The sequence below is a fragment of the Mustela nigripes genome, chromosome 5, assembly GCF_022355385.1.
Source record: "Mustela nigripes isolate SB6536 chromosome 5, MUSNIG.SB6536, whole genome shotgun sequence".
Lineage (NCBI taxonomy): Eukaryota > Metazoa > Chordata > Mammalia > Carnivora > Mustelidae > Mustela > Mustela nigripes.
In genome coordinates, this window is record NC_081561.1 from 128060182 (window position 1) to 128087894 (window position 27713).

At 35.2% G+C, this 27713-nt stretch overlaps 1 protein-coding gene across 6 annotated transcripts in view; it reads right to left on the reverse strand.

Annotated features, from left to right (window-relative positions):
* Nucleotides 1-236: 236 nt before the first annotated feature.
* WASF1 (WASP family member 1) overlaps nucleotides 237-27713 on the reverse strand; it is a 60926-nt gene continuing 33449 nt past the window's right edge. For 4 of the 6 annotated variants that reach the window (XM_059401199.1, XM_059401194.1, XM_059401195.1 and 1 more), the window contains 8 exons: nucleotides 17615-17775; nucleotides 11750-11884; nucleotides 9268-9421; nucleotides 8061-8178; nucleotides 6184-6356; nucleotides 3720-3899; nucleotides 2004-2632; nucleotides 237-1100 (listed from right to left, as the gene is read on the reverse strand). In XM_059401199.1, coding sequence (XP_059257182.1) covers nucleotides 943-1100; nucleotides 2004-2632; nucleotides 3720-3899; nucleotides 6184-6356; nucleotides 8061-8178; nucleotides 9268-9421; nucleotides 11750-11884; nucleotides 17615-17747 — 1680 coding nt within the window. In that variant the 5' untranslated portion in view covers nucleotides 17748-17775 and the 3' untranslated portion in view covers nucleotides 237-942. Of the gene's footprint in view, nucleotides 1101-2003; nucleotides 2633-3719; nucleotides 3900-6183; nucleotides 6357-8060; nucleotides 8179-9267; nucleotides 9422-11749; nucleotides 11885-17614; nucleotides 17776-20380; nucleotides 20606-27713 lie in introns of all 6 variants that reach the window. The other 2 variants (XM_059401198.1, XM_059401201.1) reach the window with 2 other exon arrangements.

Genomic DNA, 27713 nt, shown 5'->3' on the forward strand with positions numbered 1-27713 from the left:
ACAGCAAATTGAGATTTTAATTTAAGAGCCTAAGGAGTTGAAAAATACTGATTTTGAAAAAAATGATATAAAAGCTACCTTACATACTAGACAACATGAATCTGTATAATTTAGAAGAAATTATACAGTTTAAGTGATTTTAAAGTTTTTTGCTTACTGTGTATGTATTAAAATCCTACTTTATATATATTTAATAAATTATCAGAAATAGTTTTATTCAAAGAGCAACACCCATGAACCTTTAAAATGAACCATTTATTAAATCAGACTGTTATTCTTAACAGTTAATGTAAGTTACATGTATGTTTATGTCAGAGTATTTCACATGGAAATTTTTTAAACTCTTATAGGCAAGCAAAATCGTACCACACAATATATAAGTGGGAAGGGGGTACTGCTAAACATTCAAATAAGGCAAGTATTTAAAAACAGTAAAACAATAATTAAAAAAAATTCAAGCATTCCTTTAAGAGAATTCAATACTACTAGCTAAACATACTTTCTGAGTGTATTCATATAATCAAGGCAGTGTTTCTTCTTTTAAAACATCAGGAAATGGAATAAGGCTCATTAATAGATACAGCTGCCCTCAAGATTTCAATCTCAGTTGCTTTCTTTAAATTAAAATTCACAAAGTGCACAATTAAGATATATCAAAAAACTGAATCTGCTACTCTAACAACAGCTGTCCATGCTTAATACTTAGTGGTTTATTTGACCAAATTATCTTTTCAGGGAAAAAAAAAAAAGATAAGCCACTGTAAAACATTTAGTTTGAAATGTATGCTAATATTTTTCTTAGAAATCAAAAATTATGGAGGAAAAGGTTATTTATCATAAGGAAAAGAAAGCAAAACACTGGAATGACCAAACATTTTCAGAGAACAAGCACCACAAAGGACATTTGCATTCAGTTTTGTAATATTTATCAATGAATTTTTCTTACTCCAACCAATCTACTTCATCAAATTCTGAATCATCTTCTGAATCACTATATTCCACAGCAATACGGCGAGACAGGATGGTGGCAACGTCATTTTCAATGCGTTCATGTTTAGCTTCCTGTTCACGCTGCTCTTCTACTTTGCGTAGCTGAATACCTGATACAGAAAACCAAAGCATTCATTGTAAACCAAAATACCATATACTACATTACTACATATTATTAATCTTTCTGGAGTTAAATCAAATACATGTGAGTAATACTAACTGGAAAATGGAAAGTAAGATCTATTAAAAAGAATTTGAAGGGATCATATTTAGAATCGTATTAATTTGGTCAATTAATTCTTTCATTATCTGTAAAACTAACTGGTCAAACTTAGCAGCTATCCCAGTGAATATCTACAGCTTATTCAGCCATGATGGTCTACTGTGCCTCCCTACTCAGCACCTCCCCCCAAAAAGTCAACTGGTGGTCAAGTAAATGTTGTTGAGTGTATCTTCTGGACTTTATTCTCTCCAGTGCTTGAGGGAAAGGCAGTATTATTTATTCTCTGCTGCTGGTGCCTGGCTTATAGTAGGTGCCTAGGAAAAGCAGGCTGAATAAATGAATGAGTATGAGAGGCCTTTCCTTTGTTACTAAGGGAGGAAATTTAATCCTATAAAGGCATCTGGTAGAGCAAGTGTCACTGATCCACCAAATGGACAGCCTTAATACTGAAGAAAACATCGTTTTTAAAGGAGTTAATATACACATTAAACATAATATAAAGGGTTTTAACTAAATTTTCTATAACTTGTAAGTCTGACACTTTCAACTTCTCATTATTTAATGAACATTTTAAGAATCCCTACTAAAGTATGAAAATAAAATAATTAAATGTGATTTGTTCTCTGGAAAATGATTTAAAATACACGTTGAACACAGCTTTCCTTTCTAAGAACCATGAGTGCAAAGATACTTAAAAATTTTTTAAGTGAGGAAAACATTATTCTGTCAAATATTTAGGAAGATTCTAATGATACCATAGCAATGCTTTTAAAGGCCACAAGGAAATTACCTTTTCGTATTGCTTCCAGAAGTACACTCCTGGCGTCACTGATGACAGGTAGAGTTGATGGATGACGCTTTGGCTCAGAAGCAGGTATAACTTGTGATGGAGGAGATGGAGGCATTAATGGAACATGGGGACCTGGGGCAGTAGATGGAGCTGGATGTAGCCCAGAGGGAGGATGAGTAAGAGCTGCGACTGTGACAGGTGATGATGGTCGAATGCCAGGTGGAGGCAGAGGAGGCGGTGGTGGGGGTGGAGGCAGTCCCTGGACTTCACCTTGCGGGAGTGGATGAACTGGTACAGTCTCGCATACTGGGGCAGCTCTAGCTACTGGTGGAGAGGGCTGTACTAGAGGAGGTGCGATTGGAGGAGGAGCTGGGTGGAGGACTCCAGGGGCAATCTGGAGAGGAGCTGGAGGTGGAGGTACTGCTGGAGCTTGCAAAGCAGTGGCTGGAGGTGGTGGGGGGGGAGGTACTGGCGGGGGAGGAGTTGAAGTCATTGAAGCTCTTAATGAAGAAGTTGACAAGGCAGATGGAAGAGGTGGTGGAGGAGGTGGGGGGGTGGGGCTCACAAACACAGGTGTCCTGCCTGTAGCTGGTGACTGAGGGCGATTTTCTATCAAACCTGTAGCAGAACTGAAATGAAAAAGAAATCCTAGCAAGTTATTAAAAGAGAAAGAACTAACCACAGGAAAGATAGAACGACCAGTAATTTTATCAGGGCAGATGCATTGACATGTTCCTAAAGAAATTAAAAATTCTTCAGTATTTAGGATGAAGGGAAAACACCAACAAGAAAATTAAGAGGCGGTGCTTTCATTTGTAATATTCTAAACGGTCTCATCCTTCATGCACCTGTCATATGCACTCAAGCATTTTATGCTTACTTTGATAAATAAAATATTCAATTTTATGCTGTGATAGGAGTCTTTATAATGACTCAACATTTATCATAGGACATTATTTGCAGCAATACTTGTGGCCATTACAATGCTGCATTGATACTGAAGCTATTAAGACTCATCATATGCCATTTCAGTTAAATCAATAACAACTAATTATAAGCCACAAAAGGAAATTTATGGCTCTCTTCCTTCCTGAGGATGGAACATCAAATAAATGACTCAGTGATAGAAGACTGATTTTTTTAAACTGAAAATTATAAAGCTGGTCTCTATTTACCTATTAAAAATTTTATAAGCTGGATAACAATGGATAAAATTAAACTTCAAAACCACTTTACTGCAAGACTATTTATTGCCTCTTTTCTCTCAAATTCTCAGAGTATTCCCCATAATATCAAATTAACACTTAGAATCACATTCTTTGGTTCCCATTTCTTAGTCCCTTACCACATTCCAAAAATTTTTCATTTTTATTAATATACTGCACATTATGGGCTTGATAATAAAGCTATAATAAAATAAAACACACTTTAAGCTTTAAAGTAAATTCTCATTCACTAAATTTTCCCCGAGAACACATCAGCTTTTATCAAAGGCTGGCAGATGACGTTCCACAGTCAAACCTGAACTGCTGTTTTTACAAGTAAGGTTTCATTGAAACACAAACAAGCATTTATTTATGTGTAGTCACCAACGGCAGAGCTGAGTAGCTGTGACAGAGAACTTATGCCCACAAAGCCTAAAATACTAACTGATCCTTTCAAGAAAAAAGGTTACCAGCCCCTGAGAACAAGTATCACTTGCCCACCCCAGCGTACCTGATACAGGTGGGGATGGGTTTGGCATCCCCTGCTCCATGCATTGGTGGAGGTGGAGGAGGTTCGTGTGGTCTGACTAAGACCCTTTCCTCAGCTCTAGTCAGAAGCTCACTCATCTGACTAAATGGCAAGGCAGAAAGTGAGTAAGATCCATCCATATGGTCCACATATGTTTGAGGTCTAAAAAAAAAAAATACAGTATCAGTGTGTTTTTCTTGAATTACAGGTGGAGTACAGTGTTCTACAGGAGATATTTAACATGTATCCTTTGATTGCTAATATTTAACCACTACTAAGAAACTTCAGAAATTTATTATTGCTTTTAAAACAAAGAATGCTGCTCACAATGTAACCTTTCCTTGCAGTTATTTTACTATATTATAATACTAATTCAATTCACAAGGATAGAAAGTATCACATATAGAATCTTATAAGCAAGAAAGTAATTAGCTTTTGGCAAATTGTGTTCAAAGCTATCTGCCTCTATTTCATTTTTTTCCTTCAAAATATGATGTCAATGACAAAAAGCCAGAATATGAAAACTGGAATTTTCCACCATCAGGATATCTTGTTGCTCTCTCAAGCTTAAATGACTTCTAAATGTCTGTATTAGTGAGAAAGGCCTCCATGATACCACAGAGATGGCAAACTATATTGTTTTGTCTTTTTGGTGTTTTCAAAGGTGGCAGGGTACTCAGAAAATAACTGAGTAACAAAGCAACACAGGACTTAAGATCAGATTTAAGCAGAACTTTAGACTTATAAATATTTACTGATTGTGGGCGCCTGGGTGGCTCAGTGGGTTAAGCCGCTGCCTTCGGCTCGGGTCATGATCTCGGGGTCCTGGGATCGAGTCCCATGTCGGGCTCTCTGCTCAGCAGGGAGCCTGCTTCTCTCTCTCTCTGCCTGCCTCTCTGTCTACTTGTGATCTCTCTGTCAAATAAATAAATAAATAAATCTTAAAAAAAAATTTACTGATTGTAGTGCATGCTGGGGATGAATGTACACAAAGTGAGTTAGAAAATACAAGTGGCTATATGAACACCGGTTTGAACTGAGCATACCCACTTATATGAGGGGTTGTTTTTTTTTTATAGTACAGCACTGTTGATGTATTTTCTTTATGATTTTCTTTTTTTTTTTTTTAAGATTTTATTTATTTATTTGACAGAGAAAGACACAGCAAGAGAGGGAAAACAAGCAGGGGGAGTGGGAAAGGGAGAAGCAGGCTTCTTGCAGAGCAGGGAGCCCAGTGTGGGGCTTGATCCCAGCTCCCTGGGATCACGACCCAAGCTGAAGGCAGACACTTAAGAACTGGGCCACCCAGGCACCTCTCTTTATAATTTTCTTAACATTTTTTTCTGTGGCTTACTGTATTATAAAAGTACAGTACATAATACACATAACATACAAAATACGTGTTAAATGACTATTTATGTTCTCAGTAAGGCTCCTGGTCAACAGGAGGCTATCAGTACTGAAACTTTTGGGGGAGTCAAAAGTCACATGTGGATTTCTGACTGCACAAGGAATTGGTGTCCCTAACTCTCTCGTTGTTCAAGGATTAACTGTACTGAACTTAACACTACTGGGTAAGGTAATACCATAATTACTTAACAGTAGAAGAAAAAGTGTTTATCTATAGATTGCTTTTTCAAATAAATCTCAATTCTTTAGGCCTTTTTCTTTCAATGCGTATATTAATAGTATCTTACATGTATGTTACTTCTAAACTTGGCAAAGATATTAGCCTAATAATTTACACGTATTATTCCTAAGAAAACTTGAAACTCTTTTCCATTCAAAAATACCTACAATATATATATAATAATGACTATACTCATTCAACTAAAGTTAACAAATTCCTTTACAGAGATATGCTAGTATAATGTTTAGTTAGGGTAGCATGTTACTTAGATGGGGCCACGGTGACTGAGAAAGGAAAGAGACCTATTCTATAGTTCCACAAAAGGGGATGAGTAATTCTGTTTTAAAGTCCTGATGTGACTGAGGTGGGAGATGTGGCACAGAAAGGGAGTCAGAGGAGAAAGAAAAGGAACAAAATATTACCCTTTCTTAGCTCCTATTTTATATGTAGTGAAACAGTAATATTTCAAAAAAATTCCAGACCCCATTCCTCTATTATGAAATTCTAGCAGACTCTACCTGAAAAATTGAGAGAGAGACTGAGACTTCATATGAAAGCTTAGACAACCTTAAAGATCATCTATTTCAACCACCTCTTTCTACAGATGATAAAACTAAAATCCAGGTATGAAAATGACCTGCCCAAGACCAGACTTTAGTAGGTTCACAAAAGTCAGGGTTTCAAAATTATTTCTATAGCTGAAGAAGGTCTGCTGGTTCAACAATTCGGGACCTAAGACTTAGAGGCATAGATATCAGAAACAAAGCCAGTATTTTATCATTAGTTTTGTTAAAAAACAAACAAAAGAAAAGAAACCTTGTTTCAAAATGAGAGGCTGGGCCATTAGCAACTTCAATATGCTTATGTAAGAGATTAGCATCATCTTCAGCCAGCTCTGGACCTTGGGCCAGTTTCTGCCATTCTCTCCGCCTGTCATGAGGTGCTCTTGGCACTTTTTCTGGTTCATGAGGACGATCTAGATTTTTCTGCTATAACAGATGTATTGAAACAAAGCCAAATGCTGAAGTACTAAGTTTTTAAAAAAGATGTTATTAACAATCAAAATAAAATTCTAACATTAATACTGAAAAAGACAATGCCATCATAATATAGTTAAAGTAACACAGAGACAGTTCATTTGTACATTCAGAATTAAATCTTAGCTAGCTTGCTTGCAATCCTAGTTTCTGGTCACGTTTCTTTAACCTCTAATTTTAACTGATGTACCAGATAAAAACAGTATACCTAAAAAGATGGGATCAGGAGGGAGACAAACCATAAGAGACTCTTAATCTCACAAAACAAACTGAGGGTTGCTGGAGGGAGGGGGGTTATGGAGAGGGTAGTTGGGTTGTGGACATTGGGAAGGGTATGTGCTATGGTGAGTGCTGTGAAGCGTGTAAGCCTGACGATTCAGACCTGTACCCCTGTACCCCTGAGGCAAATGATACATTATATGTTAATAAAATAATTAATTAAAAAAATAGTATGCCTAAATAATAAAATTTGAGGTCACAAAGTCCTTTCAGATGAAAAAAGATTCACCAACTCTCCTCCCAAATCTATTAGTTTTTGCTATAATGAGTGAAATTTCTACCAGTAATGGCACTAACTCTAACCAAAATCTTAAATTTATTAAGGCTATGTAATCTGGAAAGTGACCAATTAGCTAGCCAGTAAAATTATTCAATTAACCCATATCAATGTGTCACTCAACAGAAACAGGGTATTCAAAAAATGAAACACAGAATGATTCAAATTGTGGGAGAACGCAGAGAGAGGTCAAGAGTTGGTGTAACAAAGACAAATGCCCAAAGGGGCGAAGCAGATCACATACATGAATGAAGAAAATCAGGTGTAAGATGGGGATTGCAATGAAAAAATAGGCATGTCCATTCAAGGCTTTCCACTTCAAGAATTTTAAAACCACTGTGTTTGTCAAACAAAACACTGACTGCAGGCATAATCTGAGCTGCCAGTCACCAGTCTGTAAACTCTGGCTAGAATGCTGGGATACTGTCTAGTACAGAAAATAGTAACATGAAGGCATTATGGAGAAAAGGGAGGAGAGGAGAGATAGCTACAGGAGAAAACGGATGAAAAGAAACAGATTTTGCCTCCTTCATAATTCTGTCTAAATCCCAATTTTGCTTCCTTCTTTATTCCAGTTATTATCAACATATAATAAAGCAGATCCAAGAACATTTTATTACAAAGCAGAAAATAGCAACATACGAGACAGATAATAGGAATTTAGTGAGAATATAATCTTTCCAAAACATTTAGGATATGATCTGTGGTAAGAAAATATAGCTTAATCTACTTTGCCAACATCTGCACAATATTCCTTTGTCCCTTCTTACCAGAATGCCCTTCTCTTCCCTGGTCCGCTTAATTCCTATTTGTTCTACAGTATTATAAGCTTTGTTGGAAGTATTTACCAACCCTGTCCTTTGGCTAAAACAGATGCCATTTTGTGCTACCTAAACCCTCCATGCATACCTCTGGTATGGCAGTTATACCACATTATACTACTGATTGTTCATCTGTTCCCCCATTAGACTGTGATCTTCCTGTGTGGTTATAAAGACTACAGTATAAAACTGTCAACATAGAAGCCTAATCAAGTTCCCTGCATGCAACAAAACACAAACACGAAAACTAACTTTAATTTTTTGAATCTCTTGTAATACCTTCTGTTTCCTCTTTTCCTTCCTCTTATCCTCTGTATCTTGCAACATCTTTTCTTTCCATAGATCAAAGAAATACGAAGGGTTGGTATAAAACTTCAAACCTTCTTTACCATCATCTCTGAAATGTAAAAATATCAATTAAAACATATACCAGTAAGACTTACAGAGGCAATCAGAATAATTTTACTAAAATGCTTCTCTTACATTAATGAAATAAAGCGTGCGTAAAAATACTGACAAAATATATTAGAATGCTGCATCAATAAAATATTTCTTATGAATCAGACAAAAAACTTAAGGAAAATGGAAAACCAGGTGTTTTTCAGAGTTGGTGTTACTAATCTGAAGAACAGCTGGACGATTTTCATCCCTAACTTGTGCTGAATACCAACTTTTCTAAAAGTCCTTTGGGAAATTCCAATAGTTACAAAAGGTTCTGCCAAAGATAAAAGCCTGAAAAGACAATAATATCATTAGAATAGAGAAATTACACAGGTTTCTGCCAATTACTCTAATTTGCTTATTATCTCACCAAACCCCAAAAATATCCTTTACAACTTATTCTAGTAGCAACAGTTATTTTTAGCCAATGACTTGATACTGACAAAACAGTTTCAGATAAATATCTGAATACCATTTTATGCAGGAAATGTGTTATGTATATTACCAATTGAACAAATTATGTGAAAGTACCCCCTAAGAAAGCCTGATGAATTCCAGATTTTATTTTAAATGGCACAAAAGATCTTTAAAAGATACTACACATGCATTTTGTAAAAACTTAATGCATATAGATCAAGAGTAGGCATAAGCAAGCAAAAATGATATTTCTACATTTTGTTAGTGTGGTGGAATTTTGAGCTCTTCATTTTTTATTTTTCACCTGACCAGCTATTACATTAAAAAGATAGTAACTCTTTGCCCCTTCGTATTAATAAGTTTGCCACTGGCTTTGATTAATAATACTTTTCAAAACAACTTCCTTGAGTAAGTTTTGTCTTTTGTATGCCAGAACCTTGGGAACCCACCTAGTGTATAAAGCAAAAGTTTTCTAAAGGTGGTAGATGAGGAGGGTTCTATGTGTTGGTGAAACGCTCAGTGACATAAAAAAATGTTCGGGGATTCAGCGTTTAAGGGTGGAGTGCTACTGATCTGGATGGAAAGTCTGCGCTAAATAGCCAGCCTTCACATTTATTACCCCACTGACCTGTAAGGAGTGAGTATATTGAGAGGTGGAGGCTGTTCGCAAACATCATACGTCTCCTGTAACGGAATAGGCAAAGTCTTGCGGTCAAAGAGCTGCTGATCTTGAATTGTGGAACTTCGGAAAGCTTTCCTCATTGTTATATCTTGCAAAGATACTAAAAGAAAAATCAAAAATCTATTTTATTTCTTTTTCTAAGTGGATTTAACATAGTACAGAAATTCACATACCGTATTTAAGAGTTAGCACAGCTCAGGAAGTTGTGACTGTAGAGGCTTATGAATCAGGAAGCACATTTTAAATGCTCTACCATTATATCACAGCATTGCTCCAACCAGGTAAGTTTGAAGGCACCTGTGATTTCTAAGGCTCAAAAGGCTCTAATGATAGCCTGAAGCATCATCTACATTTCTCATCAAACATCTTTTTCCTACTTGCCATCCCTAGCCCCGACTAACCCACATTTTTCTTCTTTCTTTTTTAAAATAATATTTTTTCCCATTTCCCCTTCTTACTTTTATTTAGCTTACACCAACAACACTGAATTACTTAGTCCTCAGTGGCACTCTTGGCTAAACATACTGTTGACGTCTATGCTATCTAGACTATAAATATTATACATACGCTTTAAACTTAAAACAAAATTTACCATAAAGAAAATATTTTCAAGTGCCAGGCAATCTATATCATTATCTATTTCACTTATTACTTATCTTACACTCTAAGGATCTCTATATAGCTATAAGCTCTTGAAGACTGACCCTGTCTCCTACATCAGTATCTCCAGTAACTAGCAGAGCTCCATCACATACATGATAATCTAAAATAACTTCATTTACTCATTTTTTTTTGGACTATGCAGCATGTTAAAATAAATGAACCAGATTTGTACATTCTTAATTCTTAGAATGATTTTCTGATGTTAAGAAAGTAGGTGATTTCTTAAATATTTAATATGGGTTTAAGTATGTAGGTAAATACCATAGCAAGGCCAGTACTACACAATTCTTAAATTAATTCTTCTCCCTAAAACAGTATCTCTATCATCTTCACAAGTAAAATTCACTCAGCGTAAGCTGAGTCTGGATCTATGGACTGGCTGGAGCAACGTGGCTCTGGATGGCTACATCACAACTGTCATTCCAGCAACTCCACTGCTACATGATTTGTAACACACTCAAAAACACCAAAATAAAATTCAGAGAAGGAAAAAAATTTTTTTCTCACTATCGCTAAAGAGGTTCTCATTAAATACAAGAGGTATTTAATGAGAACAGACTATATGTGTTTGATGTTCTCACTAATGTTTATTTCACTTAATTTTTGCAACAATTCAACGAGAAGAGAAATTATTACTCCATTTAAACATAAGAAAACCAAGGCTAGGAAACATGATAAAACTGGCCCAAGGCAAAATGGTTAATAAGCAATGGAGCCAGAAGAGAAAACCCCAATCTGTCTGCCACCGAGGCTGATCCTTTTAGCCCTAACACCACACACTGTTCTCTGGCTCCTGTCAGATATGGCCCCTTTTCTATAATCAAAATGGATCAATTCTTGCCACTCCCCCACCCCACTTATTTACTGTAAGTATATAACCAGGATGGAAACTAGTGTTTAATCTCCCCAACCTTTCTTAGTCAAGGATATAAAGAATGTATAAAGTAATAAGCAGTTTAAAAAAAAAAAAAAAAGATTGATTGATTGATTTGAGTGAGAGAGAGCAGGGGGAGGGGCAGAGGGAGGAAGAGAGAGAAACTCTAAGCAGACTCTGCACGAAGCATGGAGCTCAACACTAGACTCGATCACAGGACCCTGAGACAATGACCTGAGCTGAAACCAAGAGTCAGATGCTTAACCAACTGTGCCACCCAGGTGCCCCATTAATAAGCACTTTTACATCTTCAACTGCTCTCATTTACCATTTGTCTTATTAACATGCCGCTGTGCTAAAAGCCCTTCCAGCTGCCAACATGACATCTGATATTTAAACAGTTTTATGTAACACAGTAAGTCAACACAGTATTTGTAAATGTAATTAAATATAATTATATAGGTCTTTGTTTAAAAGATCATTTTTTATACAGTTTCTAAATTATATTCATAGTTCTCACCATTACTTAAATTATTTAATAGTAATTTAGAAAACAAAAATACTGGTACTACACTCTGTAATTTTGTATCATATTCATACTGTTATTTCATGTGAACTCTGAGTTTAAAAATCTAGGTTATAGTTATATAAGTAACTTTGGAAATGTCTTCTTTCCAACATCCCCAAAATGGTAACAAATTAAGCAGTTCAGCTTTTAGATTCTGAGTCCTTCTCTAATGTACCCCATAATTTATTGCAACATATATACATCAAAGGCCATGGGTAAAAAAGACCGTAATAAACTCGTGTTTAATACTGTTCTTAAATTAAATGCTCATCTCACCAAACCTAGGGTACATGAGAAAGAAAATATAATATGAATAAACTTACATTCTTCCTCTTTAGGGTCAAGCTGTGTAACACTAACAGATAAACGGTCCACACGTTCTTGTAATGAGTTAACTCTGAAGGAAAAACTATGTGCTTCATTGAACAATTCTCCAAAAATATCTTCAGCGTATTTACCTAGACAAAAATGAAACATATGCCGTAAAATGTAATGTGACCAGAGATAAATACCAAACAATTTGGCATTTTAAAAGTGCTGTCCTGAAATTTGGCATTTATTTGGAACTAGTTTATACTTTAAACCCTACAGTGACCAAATGAGACAGAGTGGGAACACAACATAAACCCTGGGATATCTGATTTTAAATAGATATCTGCCACTTCGTAGGTGTCTTGTGCCTAAAATGGAAATCATCTGCTTTATCCATACCTGCCCTGTTGTTGAGGTTAGAGAACATTATGATGTTAAAGTATATACAAATAATACCTCTTTTAAATCAGCATTCATAAATAAACTCTTTAATAGAACTGATTTTCAGGCGAAATGGCAGAATCTAAGAGTCTTCATAAACCCAACTGAAGACCAGTCTCAGATAGACCCAAAACATAGATTCTGAAAATTTATGAGATAAAATATCTTCTTGTTCTATTTTCTCAAAAAAGCATCATAAATCTAAAATCACTGTATTTTCTCTAGTCATATACATTTCTCTTACTGAAAAGAATAAGCAAAAATAATCCCATTATAAAAGGAGAAAAAAAAGAGAAATTTCTATCTAGTAAATAAGCCAGGGAGAAGTTTAGGCAACCTATCATGATATAAAGGTGAGTCATTATTATGTGCACCTTTGAATAAAAAAAATTGATAGTCTTCCTAAATTAAGACATTTTAGACCCAAGGATACTGTGTAGGTTAAATCTAGTTCAACAGTAAGTTCTATTGAGACAGTTCCTGAGACAGAGATAATAAATATTTATTAAATGAATTCATTAATCTCACTAGTTTATATTTGAGTAATATTGCACTTTTCCAAGGTATGCCAATACACTACCTGTTAAATCAACAAGCATTTAATGAGGGCTCGCCCTGTGCCAGGCAGATGTATGACCTTCTGAAGGCACCAAAAAGTAAAACACAAAATTCCTGTCCTAGAAGATTCTATAATGTTTAAGAAAAAAAATCAAAACTTTAAAGTCTCAATAATAAACTAAGAACTTTAATGTCTACAATAATATAATAAAAAAGAATTGTTTTGTATATATTCATTTACTCACATATATCTTTAAACCAAATTGACTGAAAGGGTCTTATATGTACCAGACATTGTACCAGACCCTGGGTATATAAAAATGATTGAACAAGGTCTCTGCCATTGATGAGTTTTGAACAGAGGGAGAAAGAGACATCTAAATAAATATGAAAAGCAATTTAATAAGTAAGTCCAAATTTTTATTCCATTCACTTTGAGGCCTTGGTATCAATTTCCTCACCTCTAAAATAGGGATAAAAATATCTGCTTCAAAAAGAATTTATAAGAAAAGGAGACAGTGAGCAAAGAACCTCGCAGAATTCCACATACAGGGTAGCAAGGGGCATCCCTTACTATAATATAAGGTAAAAGCCACAGAACATAGAGAAAAAAGCCCCTAACTTTTGAGTGTGGGGTGGTGTCGGAGACACTTCCAGAGACACAGCTCCTTCAGCAGATAAGGAAAGCACCCCAAGTCCCAAGGTAAAAAAAGGCAGGTATAAGATCATTCATTTATTCATCTAATGTTAAGGATACAAATGTTAGGAACACGGAGATAGAAGAGACAATTCTGTCCTTTAAAGAGCTTTGTTTAACACAGGGTTCCTTAATTTACAAGCTGTAAACCAACGGAAAATTATACACAGGTTTTTAAATGTATTTGCATTTTTCTGGAGAGAGTTTCTCGAAAAATTTTTTAAAAGAGTCTACGTTCCCCCTCACTAGAGGTTTAACTACTAAAGTACTTCAGTGGATAAAATAAACATCCCATCTGTTCTCTTTTCATATCCCTTCTTCCTTTCCAAATCTACCTCCTCTTTCTCTTTGAGGTAAAAGGAATAAAGTTTGTAATGTAAAACAGATTGGGCATGTATCTGAATTTGAATTATTAGAAATACTGTACTTATTTATTACCCTTCAAAAACCTACTTGGTCTCCTTACTGTCTTACCATCTATGATGTTAAAAATCTAAATCAAAATCCTCTCAGCTAACATTCTATGTTTTCCAAAATCAGGGTCTGCCATATTTATCCAATACCATCTGTCCCTTTAACCCCCACTATGTATTTATTTTTGACTCTATTCATTTGACTATTCTTCTTGCAAGATAAAAATGCCTTCCTTCCTATTTCCTCTCCATTTTCTAAATTTCTTTTGTTTCTTAAAGGTCCAATTCAATTTATTTATTTATTTTTTTAAAGATTTTATTTATTTATTTGTCAGAGAGAGAGCGAGTGAGAGCGAGCACAGGCAGACAGAGTGGAAGGCAGAGGCAGAGGGAGAAGCAGGCTCCCTGCGGAGCAAGGAGCCTGATGTGGGACTCGATCCCAGGACGCTGGGATCATGACCTGAGCCGAAGGCAGCTGCTTAACCAACTGAGCCACCCAGGCGTCCCCCAATTCAATTTAGATTTCGTTCAGCAAGCCTCTTGTAATGGCTTCACCTTGTTTTTCATCTTTTCTCAGTTCCTGTAATCTAAAACTCATGATTTTAATTATATACATGCTCACACTATTCAGAATGATTTCAGTATTAATCATACTTGATTCTTCAATTCAAATGGGGTATATACTCTTTTCAGACAAGAACCACATAGCTTTATCACACAGCAAAGTGTTCAGTGTTGTCTATTGTCTATGTTTCTAATTAGAGTTATCAGGCCAATCTATTTATCCTCCCTCCTACCTTGCTATCTATCTGTCAAATTTAGGCTCTATCAGCTCATCTCGGCAGCATGAACTGACTGTATTCAACAGAAGGGTGGCCTTGGGAAGAGAGAATGGTTAAAGATCCCTCAGGTATGGGCACCTGGGTGGCTCAGTGGGTTAGGCCGCTGCCTTCAGCTCAGGTCATGATCCCAGGGTCCTGAGATCGAGTCCTGCATCGGGCTCTCTGCTCGGCAGGGAGCCTGCTTCCTCCTCTCTCTCTGCCTGCCTCTCTGCCTACTTGTGATCTCTCTCTGTCAAATAAATAAATAAAATCTTAAAAAAAAAAAAAAAAAAGAGAGAAAAAAAAAGATCCCTCAGGTAGTTGGAGTCTCAATGATCATTAAATAAGACAATAATAAAATGGGAAAGAATTTTGGTAGAACAGAATAAATTTATAGAAAGTGAATTCTATGTTTTCAGTTTTTATCTAGTAGAAAACAGAACTGTGTTCTACTAGGAAAAATATTTTTGTGAGGAAGACGACAGGAGGATGTCCCTTGCAATTGACCTTTATTTTGGTGCTCTCTTAACACTTTTGGTGCTAATGATAGCACCAAAGTCAACATTTCAATTACCTAGAACCATTTTGGATAGCCAAGTTCACTAAGTAATTCAGAGATTATTTAATGCATTACTTATTTTAACTACTTTGGATAAATACTGATGTAAAATCTATTTTAAGCTTCCCTGACTTAAGTAGAAATACAAAATTAAACACAATTTAACCTTTTCTTGAGGACTCAATAATGAGTTGATTATGAAATCAAAATGTTCTCAGTGAGAAAGCAGCCTTGAAATGCATAAGATTATCTGCTTTTACATGAAATGGCCTCTTTCCGGTTTTTATATTGCTTTTTCCCTATGTCACTTCTTCCTTTGCTGTAAACTACTACTTTTGACTGGCTTAGGTAATACCTGCTTCTATTTTTATCTCCTCAATGCCTCCCTCTTTTAATGTTCTGAAGCATAAATGTTTGGAAATCAGATCATCAAACCTGTATGAAATATCAAAGTAAACAGACTCTGAGAGAAGGATCAGTTGAGTATTTTATGTACATAGTTTTTAGTGCATGGGCTTGTTTATTTTGGCTAGCTAGGGGCTTTTTAGGTTTGATTTCGGATTCCCAACTATGTCAGTGGGAAAGCTGCCAGAGAGTTTAATTCCAGTGCAGTAAATTATTGTTACACCTTGCTACAGTATTAATGGGGTTTCTTTTGTTTTTGAATCTCTACAGACCGCTTAGAAAATGTCTACAATAGTCTCGGATTCCAAATCTGAAGCACCAGCTATATTTTACAAGGTATTTCTATTTTCAGAGTTTGGCTACAACATGACCATGTCCCTGCTGTTAGATGTCACTTACATGCATTATACCAGATCTGAACATTCCTTAAGTTTCCATCTTTAGGTCATATAAAATATGGGTTAGTACAGCAAATTAACACTCTTAATCATTATATTAGCTCTAAATTTGACATTGGGAATACACCTAAAACAATATGCCTGTATTAGATCCAAAATTCACTTTAAGAAATATGCTAAGATTTATTGTCATTTCTATGCTATTAATATGTATTTTAATATTAACCTATATACTCATGTACATGTAGTAATACAAATTTTATATGAAGTTATGTTAGATTCAATTAGTGCTATGTCACAAAAAAGGTCAGCAAATATCTGTAAAAATATGGTTAATCATATATCAGTATGATACTTAGGACTCTTCTTTTGATTTGTCTCTAAAGTACATTCCATATTGACTTCCCCAAGGAAAAAAACAGGTAAATAATATAGTATGTTAGTGACTCACTGCCAATAACTAACTTGAAAAAATAACCACCGAAAGAGGCAAGGAATATACTTAAAATCAAATAAATATCCTTTTATTTTTAAAACTATTTTACAGGCAATGTAGAAATTTATTGCTCTCACCAAGAGCATTCAAAAGTAATTTTTATGTTGCTCTAGCTATGTATGTGTATGTCCAACTGTTCTCACTTGAAACACATTAACAACCTCTCTTTAGCTTGTGCTAGGTACTCAAAAGAAAGAACAAAAAAGGAAAAGAAAAGAGTCAATCTTGCCTGTAAGGACAATGCATGTGAGGCTAAGATATATCTAGGACCACTTAGAGAATATACTTAAGGCCAAGAACATCTTGTTCTTTCTTTAAAATGAAATATAAATGTCTCATTAAAAATCTAAGCCATCACTTCAAAAGACAGATTGGATTTACTTTTTAAAATTTTCTAGATTTTAAATTTCGAATGATTTACTTAATTCCTTAACTCAGCAATTCTCTCCTGTGGTCTTATCATGGGAGCACACTGCCTGTCTCCTCCAATACCTGTCTCTCCCATTGGCCTTTACTCTCGGGCCAACCTTCCTGCCTTTCGTCTGCAAGAGGCCAAGCTCACTTGCTATCTTCACAGCGTTCTGCACGTCACACTACTAATGTCCTTTAGACAACTCACCCGACTAACTGATTCTCTTAGTGACTACCTCACACCTCTTAATTTTAGATATTTGATAATATAAAAATATTTCCTTAGGCTAATAAAATATATGTAAAGAAAGAGACACTAGTGAATAGTTGAAGCCTCTAAAAAAGCAACAATGATAATAAGCAAGCAAAAGTACAACCCTGGCATTATCTTTCATAGATCAAATCATATTTTAAATATAATTTCAGTAATTCTTGTCCATCATGTGATCCTGTTCCTAAAACTGTCCTTATTTCTCTTTACCAGAGGAAACACGCAGAAAAAAAAATGATTCTAAAACTCATTAATTTAAATGGGTACATTTTTCAAGACAACATTGTATTCTTCTCACAAAACATCCCCCCAAATTAATCATAAGAACATCTTCTTAGTATTTATACTCTTAAGTGTAACATTGTGGTTTGCAAGAAATGTGTTTCACTGATATAAAAATACTTACTTAGGCTACTTAATTGTCTAATTATATTTGCCAAGGAAATATTGGTTACACATTCTAGTTCATTCTTAATGCCTCTAGGCAGTGCTGTGTGGCACAAGTGCCTAGGATCGATGTTTCTTTTCACTAATGGCATCTTGAGATCAACGTCTGTGCCAGGTCACCTGTAGGAAATCAAACAATAAATTAACATTATTCAATTCAACCCAAAACAGAGTAAGACCTCATCTTTCACATTTAATAATACAATATTTGCTAGTAGGAAGACAATGAAAATGGAGTTACTGGCTAAATGAATCAAAACTTATTTATTAACCACCTTTTCATCTTCAATTATTAGAATTTTAACATTCTATAAAAAATGAAAAAAAAAAACCAACTTTCAATGTCAGTTGCTTCATAATGAACTCATAAATCACTATCACTATTACTCTCCTAAAACCACAGTTTTTACTTACTACAACTAGGGGGGTATTTTTTGGTTTTGTTTTTTTGTTTATTGTTTTTTGTTTTTTTAGAAATGGTGTGAAAGGTCCTCTCTAAGGAAGCGCTTAAAGAGAATTAAAGAGGCTGGAAGAATGGATCAAATTTACACTTTCACATAAAATGTATCAGGCTGAAGTTCAATGGCTCAGAGGTCCAACAGTCCTATATCTCCAATCTTATCAACACCGACCATAGCTTTAATTGATCAAATAGTTTAACTTTATTACAATTATGGGAAGCCCTTATTTCCCAGGTCTCACATCTGCACAAATTACAGCTACCATTGGTTTAGTTCAAGAATACCAGTTTCCAACAACATGGTTCCAATTTCACTTACCACATTATATTAAGTACAACTGCACAAATACAAATTTCCTTGTTAGCACTTTAGTCTACAAAGCACTATGTTAATAAGACATGTATATCATGATCAGTGACTGATCATTTCCTTCCAAAGTTCGTTGGTGACTGGCCATCCAATTCACCTGTCTACAGACAGCAAAGCATGCAGCTCTGGGTTACCTTCTTGCCTCCTACACCCATCTGAAATTTTACAAAACGGGTAACTAAGAGAAGGAATTGGCCAACAAAGATAAAAGTACAGCAAAGAAATGAAAAAAAATGATAAAGCTGGAAGTGAAACTGAATTTAAATCTAAATGGAGTAATAGAAGAAACAGCTAATTGTGGGAATGTTGCCATTATGAGACTCTAGATCTGCAGTCAGAAGAATGTAGCAAAGGTAACTTATTGACATAAATAAGGAAAATGGCTGAGACAAAAAAGATGATGTCCCTTGGGAAGTGAAGCAAGCAAAAAACTTTGCATTAAAGAAACTCTTGGAGATATTTCCCAACATTAAAAATGCAAAAGTAAAATGTTGGGAGCTGATCCAAACGGACAATTTGCCAAGGCACAGAAAAGATGCTCACTCTGGCTAGATCTACTATTCTAATTCTTACAAGGAGATGGCAAAGTACTGTTCAAGCTATTCTTGATAAGTTTTTTACAAAGAAATAAAACACTTTAATTCTAATTGTTTTTAATGTTTTATAGAACACTATTAAATTAATATGGTTTTACTTTTTCATTTCCCTATATACATTTATAATATAAGAGTTTTAACATCTTGACAAAATTTTTTAATTTTTTTTAATTTTAATTTTTTTTTTTAAAGATTCTATTTATCTGACACAGAGAGAGAGATCAAAAGTAGGCAGAGAGGCAGAGGGAAGGAGGCTCCCTGCTGAGCAGAGAACCTGATGTGGGTCTTGATCCCAGGACTCTGAGATCATGACCTGAACCCAAGGCAGAGGCCTAACCCACTGAGCCACCCAGGCACCCCGACAAAATTTTTTTAAAGATCATAGAACGATGGTAATATTTTCCACTGATTAAGATCCTTATGTGCAGTTTTATTTTGTATGGTCACTTTTTTAGTCCCACACTACCATGCAAAATGAGGACTGCCTATACTCACCCACTGATAAATAATGTTTATGAAGAAAGTTGTTTCAAAATATTACCCTAATCCAAAAAAGGTTGGACAGCTTTTGTTGTGATTAGAATAGTGCCTTTAGGTAAACTTCAAAATCATTTTGTTGAGAAAAACTCTCTTCCTCATCTCATTTTGTTGAGAAAAACTCTCTCCCTCATCTTTTACTTCAGTTTCAGTTATTATATTCTTTTCATATTTTTCTGTCTTACTCCTTGGTGATTTTAATGGTAACTTATTATCTAACTCACTTATCTAACTCAAATATCAAAATCTTGGTGGCAAAAGTAAAATAAAGCCTAAGAACTTAATATCCTAAATTCTGAGGAAACTGCCTAATTTCTGTTTTAGAGAATTTATAACAGTATCTTTAATGTAGGATCTTTTGTCATACTGGGAAAGGGTGAAAAAAATCCTAAATGTTAGAAGGTTTAATTTAATTAGCAAGCAAAACTAAAATCAAATTCATTTCGGTATTTTTACTGCAAATGAAAGACACTGCAGACAAAGGACTAATATCCAATATCTATAAAGAACTCCTCAAACTCAACACTCAAAAAAGAGAAAATCACATAGAAAAATGGGCAGAAGACATGAACAGACATTTCTTCAAAGATGACATACAAATGGCCAACAGACACATGAAAAGATGTTCATCATCATTAGTCATCAGGGAGATTCAAATCAAAACCACATTGAAATACCACCTTACACCAGTGAGAATAGCCAAAATTAACAAGACAGTAAACAAGTGTTGGAGAGGATGTGGAAAAAGGAGAACCCTCTTACACTGTTGGTAGGAATCCAAGTTGGTGCAGCCACTTTGGAAAACAGTGTGGAGGTTCCTTAAGAAATTAAAAATAGGGCTCTTGGGTGGCTCAGTGGGTTAAAGCTTCTGTCTTCAGCTCAGGTCATGATCCCCAGGGTACTGGGATCGAATCCTTCATCGGGCTCTCTGCTCAGCATGGAGCTGCTTCTCCATCTCTGCCTGTGCTCTCTGCCTACTTATGATCTCTGTCAAATAAATAAATAAAATCTTTAAAAAAAAAAAATAGAGCTTTCCTATGACCCTGCATTTGCACTACTAGGTCTTTACCCCAAAGATACAGATGTAGTGAAAAGAAGGGCCATATGTACGTCAATGTTCATAGCAGCAATGGCCACAGTCACCACACTGTGTAAAGAGCCAAGTTGCCCTTCAACAGACGAATGAGTAAAGAAGTTATGGTCCATATATACTATTGAGTATTATGCCTCCATCAGAAAGGATGAATACCCAACTTTTCTATCAACATGGACAGGACTGGAGGAGATTATGCTGAGTGAAATAAATCAAGCAGAGAGAGTCAATTATCATATGGCTTCACTTGCTTGTGGAGCGTAAGCAAGAACATGGGAGGGCACTGGGAGGAAAGGAGAAGTGAGTTGGGGGGAATCTGAGGGGAGATGAACCATGAGAGACTGTGGACTCTGAGAAACAAACTAAGGGTTCTGGAAGGGTGGGGGGTTCGGTAAGCCTTGTGGTGGGTATTAAGGAGGGCACGTACTGCATGGAACACTGGGTGTGGTGAATAAACAATCTTGGAACACTGAAAAAATAAAATCAAGTTAAAATAATAAAACACTGCAAATGATCTATTTCCTCTTTAAAAACAATAAAAAATACTGCACAGGATGACCAATAACATATATTTTAACATCTTTTGATCCACCATTGACTAACTTGCCTATTTAAGGGTAAAAATCTTTCATTTAATAATAAAAAAAAAAGCTAAAGTGTATTGTGCTAAGACATAAAATAACTAACTCTAAAAATTGTTAATCTATTTTCTTAGGCCATGACTAAATACAACAAACAAAAATTTCCCAACTATTATATAACCCATGTGGTTCTAAAAGTAATTGTTTGCTAAAAAATTCCTAGGCTTCCTCATCTATTTTCCTGGGTTCTTAGCAATTAAACTTCCAATTATTGAAGCAAACATCAAGAGATTGAGAGAATGCAAACTGAAGTCTACATCCCCTAAGGATTTTTAAATTATTTCTTAAAATAAAATAATTCATTTTAATAAATCTGTTTCTTAATTCAAAGAACATTTCTTATGGGTTTAATTTTAAATCCTGATATAAACAGTAAAATTAAAAATAAAATTAGCTACAATACTGCTAAAGGCATCATGTTTATTTATTTTCTAAAAGATTCCACTCCTCTATTTGAGAGAGAGAGAGAGAGAGAGAGAAAGGATGTGAGCAGGGGGAGGAGGAGAGGGTGCGGAAGAAGCAGACTCTGCACTGAGCACAGAGCCTGATGCAAGGCTCAATCTTACAACCCAGAGACCATGACCTGAGCCAAAATCCAGACCTTGCTGTTCAACCTCCTGAGCCACCCAGGCACCCCTAAACACAAACTAGATTTAAAATTAAATACAAAAATACAAATCTAATACAATTCAAAATATTATTATTTAATATGACAAAATCACTTTAACTCAATCATTGCTTGCCATATGAATCTTGTACTGACTGCTCCAAAAATCTGCTTTATTTTGTTCATGCCTATTCTGCTATGTAACAGCCTTTCCTTTATTTGAACTACTGTGAAATTTTATTTATTTGTTACCTCACTGACAATATTGGGCTTTATTATGTTCAAATACAACAGTTAGGCTCAAGTGTTTCCCTGCAGTATCACCATTTAGACTGAACCATTTAAAGTAGTACTAGTTGCACTAAAGTTATGATAAACACAATCATAAACAGAGATACTAAAATTACTTCCCAGGATTCATATAAAGTAGACAACTAAATGATTCAGAATACGCTTTCAGTAAGTCCTTTCAAAGTAAAGAGTTTTTTAAAATTTTTTAATTTTTTAAAGGTTTTTTTTTTTTTTTTTTTTTAAATTTGACAGACGGAGATAACAAGTAGGCAGAGAGGCAGGCAGAGAGAGAGAGGAGGAGGAAGTAGGCTCCCTGCTGAGCAGAGGGCCCAATGTGGGGGCTCAATCCCAGGACCCTGGGATCATGACCTGAGCCAAAGGCAGAGGCTTTAACCCACTGGCCACCCAGGCACCCCTCAAAGTAAAGAATTTTTATAACAAAACAAATGAATAAACAAACAAAAAGCAGAATCAGACATACAAATACAGAGAACTAAAGATTGCCTAAGGGAAGGGGGGTAAAATGAGTAAAGGACAGTAGGAGATACAAGCTTCTGGTTATAGAATGAATAAATCATGGGAATAAAAGGTACAGCATAGAGAATATAGTCAATGATATTGTAATAGCATTGTATAGTGGCAGATAGTAACTCTACATGTGGTGAGGTTAGCATAATGTATTGAGATACTGAATGCTGTACACCTGAAATTAATGTAGCACTGTCAACTATATTCAAAAAAGTTTAAATAAAGAATTCTTAAAATTTTAAAATTCACACAGAAAACTCATAAACATCCAAAAATAGGTCCAGGCTGAGAAATATTCTAGGTCAAACCAAAGACATCATTTAAGGAGGTGCAATGAGTTGTTCAAGAAGCAGGGTTAGGAACAGAATCTATTTGTGTACATGCAAGTTTAATCAAACTCTACTGTTTCTTCATAGTAAGATGTATTTATACAACTTGTACTTTAAAAAACCATTCTAACAATTCACTATTCATGGACTGAACAAAATTTCACATAAGAGGAGAAACAAAATGATTCTTTCACAAACCAAAACAGATGAACACTGTTTTTTCCTATTTTTAAAGAGTAGGAAACACATCAGTTATGTATCATGGATGATAACAAGCCCACCAACAGACTCCTTCTGTACTTGATTTAACCCAAAATATGGAACATTTTACCCCTTTCCCACTATCTTTCCTTCATGTTTTCTTTGTTTATCACCACACACATAATTCCAAATACTGACTATCTCTTTCTGGATATCCCCATGAATAAAACCTTAAAATAACAAGGCCCAAACTAAAGTCATTATTTTTCCCCAGCAGAAACCTCGCTCTTTATTTCTTATATTAATTAACAGTGCCATCAAAGTATAGCTTAGTTAGATAGAATCTTCTTTGACTTCTTTCAATCTTAACAAATCTAATCTGTACAAGAACATCTATTCAATTCCTAGGAGATCATCTATTGGTATCCAACTACTGGTATTTTCCTCAAAATTTTTGAAAAACTTCCAAAATTTTTGTATAAATTTGTATTTCCATATCCTCACAAACATGTGGGCTTTCTAATACCCATGTTACACTCTGTAAAATACGCCATAATTTATCTGACATTCTCCTAATTCTGGACATTTTGGTTACTTCTAAATTTTTATTATAATAAATAATACTTGATAAACTTACATTATATAAGTCTTTATACAAGTTCCTGGTTATTTTCTTGAAGTATGAAAAATTCAAGACTCTTAAATATTTATTTCCAAATTGCTTCCAATAAAATTATTCCATTTTCGGGGCACCTGAGTGGCTCAGTCAGTTAAGCCACTGCCTTCGGCTCAGGTCATGATCCCAGGGTCCTGGGATCGAGCCCCACATCGGGCTCCTTGCTGAGCCAGGAGCCTGCTTCTCCCCTGCCTGTGCTTGTTCTCTTCCTCTCTCCCTTCTCTCTCTGTCAAATAAATAAAAATCTTTAAAAAAATTTTTTAAAAAATGATTCCATTTTCATTTTTACCACACATGAGACTATTTTAATACTTTTTCAACTCCATTATTTATTGTCTATGAGACCTCTTATATTTCAGTTTCCTTCCCTTAAGTAGGGAGAATAAGACCACCTAACTCAAGGGTATTTTATGGAAGTTAAAATGGTTGTTACATGAAGAGTCTTCAGAAAAGTCCTTGGCACTCCTGGACAACCAACAGGTTAAAAAAGAAATCAAAAGGAAAATCAGAAAATATCTGGAGACAAAAATGGGATGTAGCAAAAGCAGTCCTTATGGGATGTAGCAAAAGCAGTTCTAAGAGGGAATCTGATAGTGGTAAATGCCTACATTAAGGGGAAAAAAAAAGATTTCAAATAAATAACCTTAATTTATACTTCAAGAAATTAAAGAATATGCTAAGCTCAAAGTCAGGAGAAGGAAGAAAATAATAAAGCTTAGAGCAGAAATAAATGAAATAGGGAAAGACAACAGAAAAAAAAAAGCAATGAAATTATGAGTTGGTTTTTGAAAAGATAAAAACTGAGAAAACTTTAGCTAGACTAACCAAGAAAAAAGAGTAGACTCAAATACACAAAATCATAACTGAAAAAGAAGACATCACAATTGATACCAGAAATACAAATTTCATATTCAGCTACTAAGAACAATTATATACCAACAAATTAGATAACCTAGAAAAAAATGGGTAAATGCCTAGAAATATACAACCTATGACATTATTAGGAAGAAAGAGAAAATAAACCAGTAAGGAGATCAAATCAGTAATCGAAAACTTCCCAAAAAAGAAAAGCCCAGGACCAGATGGTTTCACTGGTGATTTCTACCAAACATTTATTTTTAAAAACTTTTAAAAAAGGTTTTATCTATGTATTTGAGAGAGAGAACACGAGCGGGGAGAGGATCAGAGAGAGAAGCAGACTCCCCACGAGCAGGGAGCCTGATGCAGGACTTGGTCCCAGGGCTCTAGGATCATGACCTGAGTGGAAGGCAGTCAGTCAGTCAGTCAATCAAATGAGCCACATAGGTGCCCCTCTACCAAACATTTAAAGAAGAATTAAAGCCAATCCTTCTTAAACTCTTCCCAAATATTGAAGAGTAAATAATACTCCCAAACGATGAAGCTAGCATAATCCTTATCAAAGCCAGATAGACTACAAGAAAACTATAGGCTGGGGTACCTGGGTGGCTTAGTCAGTTAATCGTCTGCCTTTGGCTCAGGTCATGATCCCAGAGTCCTGGGATTGAGTCCAGCACCAGCTCCCTACTCAGTGGGGATTCTGCTTCTTCCTCCCCCCTTCATGCTCTCTCTCTCAAATAAATAAAATCTTAAAAAAAAAAAAAAAACCTAATAAATTCAATAAAGTTGCAGAATCAAATTAATATACCAAAAATCAGTTGTATTTCTATACAGAAACAACAAACCATCTGAGAAAGAAATAAAGGAAACAACCCTATATATGATAGCATCAAAAACCATAAAATTCTTAGGAATAAATTTAACCAAGGAGGTGAAAGAACTGTATGATGAAAATCATAAGACACTGATGAGAGAAACTAAAGACACAAATAAATGGGAAACTACAGATTCAATGCAATCCCCATCAAAATTCTAATGGCATTTTTCACAAGAATAGAAAAAGCAACCTAACATTTTTATGAAGCCACAAAAGACCCCAAGAACCAAAGCAATACCGAAGAAGAACAAAGATGGAAGCATCACATTTACTGGTTTTAAACAACACTGGGAAGCTATAATAATTAAAATAGTATTGTACTGGCATGAAAATAAACACACAGGTCAATGGAACAGAAGTGAGAGACAAGAAATAAACAATGCATACGTGGTCAGTTAATACCTGACAAGGAAGCCAAGAATTCTCAATGGGGAAAAGATAGTCCTTTCAATAAACAGTGCTGGGAAAACTGGATATTCACATGCAAGAAAATGAAACTGGACCCCTATCTTACACCACTCACAAAAATTAACTCAAAATGGGGATGCCTTGGTGGCTCAGTTGGTTAAGCAGCTGCCTTCGGCTCAGATCATGATCCCAGCGTCCTGGGATCGAGTCCCACATCGGGCTCCTTGCTCCGCAGGGAGCCTGCTTCTCCCTCTGACTCTGCCTGCCACTCTCTCTGCCTGTGCTCGCTCTCTCTGACAAATAAATAAAATCTTTAAAAAAAATTACCTCAAAATGAATTAAAGTTAAGTTTAAGTGTAAGAACAAAACCCATAAAACTCTTAGAAGAAAACACAGGGAAAAATCTCCTTAACATAGCTCTTGGCAATGAGTTTATGAATGAGATATGGTGAACACAAGGAACAAAAGCAAAAATAAACAAGTGTGACTACAGCAAACTAATACGCTTCTGCACAGATAAAGAAAAAAATCAACAAAATCAAGAGGCAACCTACAGAATGGAAAAAAATACTTGCAAACCATTTAAATGATAAGGGGTTACTATCCAAAACACCTAAGGAGCTTATACAACTCAACAGCAAAAACCACTAACAATCCAATTAAAAAACAGGAAGAGGAATGAATAGACAAACATTTTTCTAAGACAATGTACAAATGGCCAATGGGTACATGAAGATGCTCAACATCACTAATCTCAGGGAAATGCAGATCGAAATCATAATGAAGTATGACCTCACCTATGTTTGAATGGCTATTACTAAAATACAAGAGATAACAAGTGCTGGTGAGGATAAGAAGAAAAGGGAAACCTTGTACATTGCTGGTGGGTTTATAAAATGGCACAGCCACTGAGAACCAGTATGGAAGTTGCTCAAAAAAAAAAAAAATCAAAAATACAATTACAATATGATGCAGCAATCTCACTTCTGGGTATATATTCTCCAAAATGCAATCATTAGATTGAAGATATATCTGCATCCCTATGTTCACGGCAGCATTATTCACAATAGTCAAGACATGGAAACAACCAAAGTGGCCACTGGGGAATGAATGGATAAAAAAGTTGTGGTAAATACATACAATGAAATTTTATTCAGCCATAAAAAATGACATCCTGTCACTTACAAGAACATGGCTGAACCCTGAGGGCATTATGCTAAGTAAAATAAGTCAGAGAATGAAAAATACAGTATGATCTCACTTATATGTGAAATCTAAAAAAGCTGAACAAAATAAAAATAAAAAAGCTGAACTCATAGAAAACAGAGCAGAATGGTGCTTGTTAGGGGTTGGGGGTTGGGAGAAATGAGGAAATGTTAGTCAAAGGGTACAAACAAACTTACAGCATAAGACAAGTAAGTTCTGGGAATGTAATTACAGGAAGACTATAGTTAACAATATTGTATTATATACTTAAAAACTGCTAAAAGAGATCTTAAATGTGCTCACAACAATAAATGGTAATTATGTGACATGAAGGGTGTGCTATTGTAAACATTTCACAATATATGTATTTCAAATTATCA